This window comes from Scyliorhinus torazame, chromosome 5 (genome assembly GCF_047496885.1).
Source record: "Scyliorhinus torazame isolate Kashiwa2021f chromosome 5, sScyTor2.1, whole genome shotgun sequence".
Taxonomy (NCBI): domain Eukaryota; kingdom Metazoa; phylum Chordata; class Chondrichthyes; order Carcharhiniformes; family Scyliorhinidae; genus Scyliorhinus; species Scyliorhinus torazame.
This window is the reverse complement of record NC_092711.1, coordinates 294,759,133-294,770,138: the sequence shown is the minus strand read 5'-3', so window position 1 is coordinate 294,770,138 and position 11,006 is coordinate 294,759,133. Positions and strand designations below refer to the sequence as shown.

General features: G+C 47.3%; 1 protein-coding gene across 4 annotated transcripts in view; it reads left to right on the top strand.

Annotated features, from left to right (window-relative positions):
* Positions 1-3,610: 3,610 nt before the first annotated feature.
* The window catches only part of LOC140421222 (sestrin-1-like), a 91,199-nt gene continuing 83,803 nt past the window's right edge, over positions 3,611-11,006 (top strand). For 2 of the 4 annotated variants that reach the window (XM_072505770.1, XM_072505772.1), the window contains exons 1-2: positions 3,611-3,888; positions 7,924-8,266. In XM_072505770.1, the coding sequence (XP_072361871.1) occupies positions 8,264-8,266 (3 nt within the window). In that variant the 5' untranslated portion in view covers positions 3,611-3,888; positions 7,924-8,263. Of the gene's footprint in view, positions 3,889-6,955; positions 7,657-7,923; positions 8,267-11,006 lie in introns of those variants that run through there. The other 2 variants (XM_072505771.1, XM_072505768.1) reach the window with 2 other exon arrangements.

Genomic DNA, 11,006 nt, shown 5'->3' with positions numbered 1-11,006 from the left:
GTAATTTTTTTTTTGTTGCCAATTTTCTCCATCTATTTGTTCTTCCCTTTTTAAAATTTCCTTAAATTGTTGACTTCTTACAAATACAATTCCATAAATGTTAGGTTCCATAGATTCCTCGCTCCGAGCATTTTTCATGGTTGATTCGTCCATTGAGCTTAGGCTTTACAACATCAGAAAACATCACAGCTAACCCTTTCCGGTCCTAAAGGAGTGCCCCCCCCCCCTTACCCCCCACAGTATCAGCTGTGGCAATGTGGTAGCTATTTGTACCCTTAGCCAGAAAGTTGTGGGTTAAATTCTCACTCCAGAGGTTTGAATCTACAATCTAGATTGATGCGTCAATACAATACAGAGGTACTGGGCACCGTCTAATGGAAACATTTCTAAGTGTAATTTGTGGCGGGCTTTGCTGGGAGTTTCCCGCCGGTTCTGTTGGCAAGTTCCCCGCTGCTTTCTTACAACACTTAGTCACTTTTTGGGGCTCTGGGGAGTAGTCAGGCCCACGCTTAGAATTATTTTCAGCACTGGGGACCTGAACTCACTGGACAGACTGGCTCCTCTGAGCTTGGGCCACCATTTTCAAAGGGTGCCCCAATCTCTAAGTGAGCTTGAGTGTCCCCCACATCTCCCACCCACAGGCAATGTCACCCCTCACACACATGGGCACTACTCCACACCCCCCAAGTGATGGCACCACGCTATGGGTGCACAGAGGACCCACCATTTTCAGGGCTTCTCACGTCCCCTTTCAGCCCCCCTCCCAGGACCCCCACCCTTTACCCCCTCCAACCTTCTGGAGGACCCTTATTACCGACCCAGCACCACCCCACATCCAAACCACCCCAACCCCCACCCTTCTTAGGCATGTCCACCCTCAGGCCGTGATCCTGGCAGTGCTCCTACCGGCTTTGCAGTGCCACTTGGGCACTTTGGCAGTGGCAGGGTGGCAGTGCCAAGTTGTCAGTCTGGCAGTGCCAAGGTGCCTGCGTTCCAGGGAGAGGGCCAGGGGGCCACCCTGCCCTGTCCCTGACCACCCAGGAGCCTCCGATAGCCCGGGAGCCCCCCACACCCCCAGGTCCACATTTGTGGCTGGGGACCCCCTGGGAAGGCCAGTAGATGCGAGATCCCGGGTGGCCATGCCAAAGTGGGTTTAAAATCGATTTGGGCACGAAAGGCTTGGTCACGCTCATTGTGGGTGGGATCCTGATCTGGGTAGATCTCGGGAGGTGTACTGGCTGCTGGGAAGCCTGCGTGAGGCCTCTCCCGGCATCTACCGCCCATGTCAAGCTCCTGTTTGCACGCGACACGGCCGGTAGATCGCACCAACTGTCTTTTAGAGAAGTTGGCTACCCTCTTAGGAGGAAGAGGTGGGGAATTATCCTAGTTTATAGGAACATAGGAGCAGGAGTATGCCATTCAGCACATCAAGCTTGCTCTGCCAGTCAAAACTCAATGCCGTTTTCCCAATCTAGCTTCATATCTCTTTACGTCATTGTTATTGGGAAATTTGTCAATCTCCGTTTTAAATCGAGGACATAATCTTCCAGTCAAGCTGCGCTGGAAAAGCAGCTCGCCGTGTCGTAGCGTGGCCAGTGAAAGCCGGGAGAATCTGCTCCTGGGATCTACCTAGCTCACAACGCAACGCAAGATTCAACGCATTCTCGCGAGACGTTGCAAGGGGGATCCCGCCCATGATGGCCAGGATCAGTTTTTGGCAAATCTTCATATTAGAGCGAGGCAGTAAACCTAGCTCTAATGTGCAGATTCCCAAGGTACCTGAGGCTTTGGAATTCAATCCCTGTGCCTCAAGAGACCTCGGGCAAGCACCGTTTGGTACTGGTCCCCACAAATGGGGACCAGATGGAACAGCACTCATGGGGGTCTCCAACGGAATTGGAAGATCCTAGCTGCATGCCCTTTGGGCAAAGTGGTGCCCTGGCACTGCTGGTGCCCCCTGCGTAGCCTAGCAATGCCATCCAGACACTGCCAGCCTGCCACCCAAAGTGCCCAGGTGGCACTGCCAGCTGGCTGGGGTGGTGCCAGGCTGGCACTGCCAAGCTGGCATTTTATGCGCATGGTCAGTCGGGGTTGACCACTGTGGGTTTTGGGAGTGCCGGGGGACCTCCCATGTTGTGCTCGGCTGGGGAGGGGGTAGGGGGGGGGGGGGCGAGGTTGGAATTGTTTTGTGGGCTTCGGAGATCGGGACACCATTTATCTCGCTATAATGGAGATTTACGGCGAGCAGAGCTCCCCCTTGTAGAAAACGGGACTATGTGCGGCCTCGGTCATTCCCCGTTTAGGCCCCTTATTAAAAGCGAGTTGCATGTGTTTCTTGGCTCTGCAAGTGCTGGGAAACACGCGGCTAAATGCGCTCGCTTGGAGACTTTGTTCCCTTTTGGGAAGATTGCGTCCATACTCAATCACTGAGCTTCCATTGACCTCTGAGGCCCCTTAGCTTCCTTTGTTGGCCGACCGTGGTGTACCTCCACCACGTTTGTCCCTTCTCAACCTATGTCTAAACCAACTGCGATTGGTTCATCACACTAGCGGTGACGGGACCTCGCGGACACATTGCACCGCTGCCTATTCCATCACCTGCAAAGTGAGGTTGGGGAAGATGCTATATAAATGCAAGCCTTTTGGGGGCAGCACCGTAGCACAATGGTTAGCATTGCTGCCTATGGCGCTGAGGACCGGGGTTCGAATCCCGGCCCTGGGTCACTGTTCGTGTGGAATTTGCACATTCTCCCCGGTCTCTGCGTGGGATTTGCCCCCACAACCCAAAAAGATGTGCAGGATAGGTGGATTGGCCACGCCAATCATCTGACACATACTCTTGAAAACTGCTGGAGACCCTCAAGGAGGAGGAGGCGACACCGACCTCCCCCCCACCCCCCTTTCTCTTTGCAAGCGACGCTCTGCCGCATCGTACGGTCACATCAGCAGAAAATAAAAGTGAGCTGTGCAAACTGTATATTGAAGTGGGCGGGCGGGAGCGCGGTCAAGGCTATTGCGCCTTTCAAAGAGATCTCTCCACTTTAGGTGGTGGTCCCCTGCTCCCCTCGTCCCCTCCCCCCTCTATCTGCTGCAACCCGATCGCAACCCGGGGAGGCTGATGAAACGCCCTTCGCCGATTGGGTCACCAGCCTCCAGCTGCCCGCGCTCCGATTGGCCGGCGCGCCGCCTTCCTCTCGGATACAGAGGAGGCGGACCGCTGATTGGTCAAGAGGCGGGGGCGGGAAGAACGTCCCTGATTGGCCGGGCTGGAGGAGCGTCCTTGATTGGCGGGCAAAGGAGCGTCGTCGATTGGTCGGGGGCTAGAGGAGCGTTCCTGACTGGTCAGATGGAGGAGCGTCTCTGAGTGGTTGGGTGAAGGAGTGTCTCTGATTGGGTGGACGTAAGAGCATCTCTGATTGGTGGGTGGGTGGGGGGGGAAGCGTCCCTGATTGGTGGGGGGGCGGGAGATGGGGACAACGGGTGTCCGATTGGTGGAGGGCGGGGGCACGGCCCGCCCCGCCTCGCCCCTTCCTCCCGACGATTGGCGGGCGGTTTGAGTGACGGGCGGGCGCGCGGTTCGTGTGACAGGTGGGTGGGCGCGCGCGGGCTGCCGCCTCCTGCCGAAGGAGAGATTGTGTCCTGACTTGTCGGGAGAGAGGGAGAGCGGCTTTGCGGGACAAAGCCCCGGCTCCGACCAGAGGGAGACAGGAGGAGGAGGAGGAGGAAATCAGGGAAAAGAAAGAAAGAGGCACAAAAAAAAAAAAACAACCCCCCCCCCCCCCTCAATGAAAGAAAATGATCATCAGCATCAGTGAGGAAAACGAGAGGAACCCAGAGAACATGGCAGCGGGAGAGTATTTAAACCGCTGTCAGAGGATCTCCAGACAGGTAACCGTGCAGAAACCCTACACTGTAGACAGGAACAAAAGGCAGAGAGAGGAGCGAGAGGCAGCTCCCTGCACCTCTCCATCAGCTCAGCCTGGGGTCAGTCAGTGACAGGCTGGCCAGCAGCACCCCCCCCCCCCCCCCCCCACACCCCCCGCCGGTCCGATTCATTAGCACCCCCTCCATCTCTCTTTCCCATCCTCTCTTTAAAAATCTTTTCTTTTTTTTTTCCTCCCGCGGAGCTTTCCTTCGCCCCTTCTTCAGGGAGCCCGGGAATTTTAATGAAACTTGTGTGTTTGTTTGTTTGTTGGGGGGGGGGGGGGGGTTAATAATCAATCCGATTGCATTTGTGTTGAGCTTTCCTCTCTTTCTCAAGTTGAACGTTTTTTTTTTGGTCTTCCTCCCGGTTGTTCCTTATTGCCTCCCCCCCCCCCCCCCCCCACTCCTCCCTTCCTATCATACACATGGGGGGGGGGTTGTTTTGCTGCTGGATTTCCAGTCACAAAAGGTACAATGAAAAAGGTGCATTTTCCGGACCCGGCCGATCCTTCCCATTGAATCGCTGACTGGAGGGTTTGATGCGGGGGGGGGGGGGGGGGGGGGGGGGATTGGGAAACTTCTTGCCCATAATCACACACACAAAAGAAAACAATATTATTCTCTTCCCCCCCCCCGGGGATGGTGGTATTGCGCTGACCCCCCCCCCCCTCTCCCTACTAAATCTGCATTAATTATGTGTTAAAAAAAACCCAGGGTTTTTTACCCCCTCGATTGCATTTAGGTTGGGGGGGGGTGCAGTTCCAAGCGCAAAACGTAAAAATAGTCGGGTCTAAAATTAACTGCGAATTCCACCGCACCGAAGTGTTTAAAACTCCTGCTCCGAGGGCAGCAAACACGTCCCGTTGTCTGTCTTGCTTTCTTTTCAAATGTCCCAATTCCATTTTAGTTCAGGTCTATATGAATGATCCCTGCCTGTGCTGCGGGTGGCCCCCCTGGCCAATCGATTGAAATTGCAATCTGTTGGCATCACCCATCTGGGTTCTCAAAAAAAAACACACCTCTTCCTTTTACTTTACAGGTCCCCCCCCCCCCCCCCCTTTGCTTGCAAAGAAAGCATTTGGCCCAACATCGATGCCAATCAAAGTTGTTTTTCTCTTTCAGCCCTGCCCTGCAGTGTGTGTTCTGCCAGGGCAGGGGGGAGCTCTAGTCGAGATTTGCTTGTTTACATCATTGCTGGATTTATTCCAGACCCCTTTGTGATTTCATTTAAAGCTGCAGATCCCCCCCCCCCCCGCTTTTCAACCTGCCAAATTCTGCAGTTTTCACCCACTGACAGAATGCTTGTGCATTCACATTGATGTGCCAGGGCAGACAAATAGATTTATTGTGGCCACACAATTGCATTTTATTTATTTTTTGCGGGGAAAACAAGAGAAAAGGAAAAACAAATCCCTGGAATTTGAAATTAAGGTTGTGGAGAGGTGAGAGAGACAAGAGCCTTTTTTTATTTTTACCCTCTGTGTGGGTGTTTTTTTAAGTTTCTGTGATCAAACGAGGGGCCAAAGGAAAACAGCACCAGCTTAACTTATTGCCGTCCGTGGGGCATTTTGTCAAGAATACTTGGCATTCTGCAGTTGCTTATCCCTGCTTCTTGTTTGTTTTCTCCATCCTTTTGTGCGCTCATCCTGATTTCTCACTCCCCAATTTTTTTTTCCCCTTGCGCGCCTGTCACAAATGGAGTCCAGGGTTTTAAGAAATATATTGGGACTGTTTTCTTACCGAGCCGCGTCCCCGAAATTTCGTATTGAATCTGCTGGGTTTTCTTTTTAACAGTTACTGCTTCTGTGGATTAATTAAAGGCCTGGTGCAGAGGATTGTTAGAAAGTGGGACTGAAACATAGCTCTGGTGAAGTGCTGCTTGTTTATTAGTTCCTGCTGATTAAGATCACCGCCAGTCCTGTTTTGGACTGGACCGTCCAGCTTAAGAGCTGACTCATCCAATTTCTAATATGGAAGCAGGGATTGCCTAAAAATCTGTTTCTTACAAGGCATCAATTTTCCCACTTGTGTGTCTTGCGACTTGGGAGCATTAATTATTAAGGGAGTTGAAGTTTTCAATGAACCTTTGTCACAGGACGCATTTAACCCCCCCCCACTATTCTACATCTTGACCAGTTCTGGACTGCACAGGTTGTCAGTCGTATCAGTCTTTTCAGGATTCTAGGTTTTGATCGCTTAAAAGGATAGAAGCACCAGAGGGGAAGCTAAACTGGGTAAGGATTTTGGGGGTGACGGTTTCGGACCTGGAGCCCATTGCAATAGGCTTGAGGTTTAAACAACCTTGATTCTGTTTGAAGGTCAGCTGGTGTGGTGGAAGAAGGGGGTGCACCCTTTAGCTGTAAACAAAATTGCGCCACTATTGCTCTCTCACCATCCCTTCAGGCAACCATCGCCATTCCCCTCCCTTTTCTATGTTTTCCCACCGACCTTTTAGGAAAAAAATTCAATGCCCAGTTTTATCCTGAAGGTGCTGACTCATGCTACTCTGTATTTTTATGGGCTCCAGAACTGTCTGGTACCTCATGCAAATGAGTATTCTTTGTGTGTGATCTTTGACATGTATACTGACCAGGCCTTTTAAATGGATGACATCATAGCCAACCCCAATCTAGTCCTCGTCCAGCATTCAAGTCTGTAAACCAGGGTCACTGAATGCCAATCAGGAGCACAAAATCTGGTTAATTTTCACTGTGCCTAGTTTAACCAGTTCCAGTGCCCTTATGACCATCCCAATTAGATCATCGAACTGAGCACAAAACGAGAATCAAATCTTGGAACCAACAGATCTGTGTGGCACAGCTCTACAGTAGGTAATACATTTATATACTGTGCTATTGGGCCGAGCCTTTGGCACTGACATAATGGTGATTATAGTCCCGATATGTGGGAATCATATCATCCCACCCTTTTGTGCTGATCAAGGCTTTGTTATTCTCAAGAAGATTCCCAAATCTGATATTTCAATTACACATTTCATTCATTGTAGAATAAGAATATGGAATGTATGTTGCTGTTCTAAATATTGAGGGTGGGCTCTGCTTGCCTACTAGAGCTTAGCCTGGCGCGACAGTTAGTACATACTAATTTAACATGTTTAGCACCAAGCTGTTAGCATGGAGTAAATGCATTCATTAATAATAATTACCATTTATGATCAAGACAAAACATTAGAAACGTACAACGTGAGGCTAGATGCTATAATGAAAGATTTAGAGCACTGGAGAGACTAGGGTTGGAGGGCTGAATAGCCTATTCTTCGCCATGACATTTCTTACTCTTTTTTTTAATGTAAGACATGCATTGGACGTGATCTGAACACATTAAGGCCTGACTCACCAACACAAGCAATTGATCCCCACCAGAGGCAAATGTTGGAAAAGCAAATATGCAAGCCATGTTTGTGGGAGAGAAGCTTTGTATATTTAACAATCAGATGGAATAGAAAAGGAAACAGTGGCTTCTTGAAAACAATTTACCCAAAGTAGGTCAAATTAAATGAATAAAAATCAGACGGTTTAAAGAGGGGAAAAAAGGCCATCGCCATAACCTGTATGAGGCCCTTATTAAAGGTTTGAGAAAAATTGGTGGAAGTACTTCACCAGGTTGTGAGGAGAGTGTTGGGTGGAACTGATTGCTGATGAGAAAAAACTGATGCAGTTTTCAACATGATGGGCAAGGAAGACGACCCATCCAACACAGCTTCCAATTCTGGTAGGTTTTCTTAACAAATTATTATACCATGTAGTTCACTGTCCAAAACTTCAAACCACATATAGACTAGGTTACTATGATGTGGAATACAGTAGGATAGAATGCAAATGTGTTTATAATAATTGACATTTGATTTCATTTCACAAAATTTGGTCATCGAAAATAGTATGATATCTTGCGTTGCCCTTTCATATTTTCAGATTTAACCCTCATATCACACACAGTCAAAATCATATATTCATAAGTCATACGTTCATATCTACACAGATCATCCACATTCTCGAAGTCATCCACACCTAATCCTTCATAAGAAAATACTATCACCAGGCAAAAGGAAAAATTGAAAGAGAGGATGGACACTACTGCCATTTAACCTCCTCAACGTCCAAGGAGCCAGGAAAAGACAATTTTGGGACATTAAGCTTAGTTGCAGGACCCTTCCCCGGCTACCTTACCGAAGGATGGGGCCTCTTGGGCACCTTGAAAACGTGAAGTGACACATCAGCCATGGGGGTCAGGAGTTCTTCAATTCAATTTCAGCCACCCACCCAGAGCTTGAGACAGGCAAGGAGCATCCAAAAGCCTTGGAGCACCATGAATGTTTTGAATGGTGTGTAGAATTTATGTGAACTGCATATTGTATTACTTGATACAAATTGGCATGGGGACAGAATTGGCTTTGGTTGGTCCCTTGGCAGCATTAGTCTGCATCAAGTGTCTTAATGAGTCCTCTGATGGTCAGCATGTCTGAAATTTTGGGAATCCTTCGAGTTCAACTTTGGGTAATGTGCAACTCAATGTAGACAGTCCTTGTAGTGATGATGTCTCTGCACCCAGTCTTGGACATTAGTTTATAACAATCATCAACTTAATGTAGTTGACCACCAACTTTCTGATGTTACTCATATAAAATATCCATTATAAATTATAATTTATTTGGTTGTTTTCACTGAAGCCATTAAATAAGCCATTATTATTGTTGTTGATAGGTTCAGACCTACTTAATCAGGAAACTGTATCAAATCAAACTAGAAATTCACTGTTGTGATGAATGGCACAACACACAAAATAAGTATTGTAGGGATTTTAGTTATAAAGCTGTTAGAAAAGATTATTGTTAATACTTTTTCCAGCTCCCTCAAAGGCACCATTAATAAATCCATCACTGGGGTAATATCCAGCTACACAGATCAGGAAAATTCTTGGCTTCTGCTGGTATTAAACAAAGAAATGATCCTCCACACAACAGTGTTGGTGAGAAAAACAGTTGCAATTTAGTTGTTCCCGCTGAAAATTGTGAATGGAGCATCCTCAATGCTGAGTCTAAACTCGAGTGTGAATAATGGCTAGTTGAGTGACATCCAAGAAGGCTGTCAGCTCCAGGAAGAGTTAGCCCCTCCAAGAGAGATGGAGGAGGTGCAGATGTCAAGGAAAAATCTTTCTCCAGCAAGGAAGAGCTTGTATTGTTACATATCAAAACATAAATTTGTACAAGATCATTGCTGAAAAGAGAGACATGTTGTTGAAGCTTTTCAGCTTGCGTTCATAAAGATGATCATAAGAAGGCCAAATTTCAAAAGAACACAACAATTTATACAGGAGAAAAGTAGGTGCCGATTGGTTGGCAAATCAACTCTGAATGGTCTTGGCGTTTCCCTGGAGAAATAAATGGGGAATATAGGCTCCATGCTTCCGGGTAATTCAAAAAAGGCGCAAAGCTTGAAAATAGTCCTATTGTTCACAGAGAACGGATCTCTACTTATTAATTAACAAGCAAGACACCACATCCAATTTAGGTGTGATTCTGCGATTGGGCAGCTCTTGCTGAACAATCCTGAGTGCGCTAATAGCTAGACTAGCAACCAAACAGTCAAGCACGATACACATTCGTATGTAGGGACCCTTCTCTGCAAATAAAAGGAATTTGTTCAAACCTTGCACCCTTTTTGGATTACCCAGAAATTTGGAGCGTGTGTAGTTTCCCCATTGTCCGAGGCATCCCCATGAAGAAAGCAATCAGACTTGACTCACCAACCAATCGGCACTTTTCTCGCCTTATAAATGTATTATAAACTTTTGTGATTGTTTGAAATTTGGCATTCTTGTGTTTGTCCTGATGAGTACAAGACAAAAAGCTTTAACAACATCCCTTTCCGGCACTACACAAGATAATTGCTTGGATGATTATCGCCAAGTCTTTTTCTGGTGGTTGATTTTGAGAAAAGCCTGTACTGACATCCTCTTGGCTCCTTGATGCTGGTGTTAAAATGAAAGTCGACTGGGGTCAGTTATCAACCCAGCCGATTGGTGGGATTGGCCATGCAAGTGGATAAGGGGATCTTTCAATCGGCTTGACATTTGTGGGTTACTACAAAGTATTTTTCTGTTTCCCACCCCGTTTCTCCAACCATAGTCACATTCCCCGTTTGAAATAGGAATCCATGACCCTGTGTCTTGGTTTTTGTTTCTGGTGTTTTCTGACAAATGTATTTCTGCCATGGTTCCTCATTTCCTTAAAGTGCCTGGGAGCTGGTTTACTGACACTTGTTTTTATAACTGGTGCACTATATACAGTGTACCCTTCAGTTATATCGTCAGCCATAAAGTCCCTTTGTGCAAATATTGAAGCCTTTGCATGCCTCCTCCAGATATATTCTACAATTGCATCAAAGTTTGTCAGTGAATTCGAATCATTCTGTAAATTTCAGCTACTTTATATATCGTGCAGCACATCTGGGGTAATTTATCTAATGTTGGTCTAACTATGAGGGAAATACTAAATATAGATGTGCCTGACCTGTTGAGTATTTCGAGCACGTTTCTCTTTTTGTTCCTCTTCAGATGTGCCATTAAGTGCACAGGAAAAAATATAGCAGAAAATGGCAGTTTGCCTTATCTCCAGTAAAATCTGCTGTTTAATCACCGACTTAGCCACTGTTCAGGAATCCGTTATAACTGCTTAATACAGTGCATGCTGTAAATACACCAAAATGGTTATACTGAGACTTGAGCAGAATCAGCCCAATGAACCCTTGTTCCCAATTCTCTGGGATGCATTACTGGAGATGATTTGGCGCAGTAACAGTTTTCCACTCTTGGGTGACTTCAGTATGCTTTGTAAATAGTGACTATTATTGCAAGCCCTGAAAATACTTGTGGTGGAGCTTTTGGTTAATCTCCTGTCTTAGGTCTGCTGACAGACTCTCAATTAGAAATAACAGACACTTTACTGCCAACTTCTCCGACAGCGAGAGTTGGGCAATTAATGCTGCCATGCTAACCTCATTCTTACGCAAAGAACACATATAAAAGAAGGCCCCAGATATTTCCCGGGTTGTAACCCTGGCGGA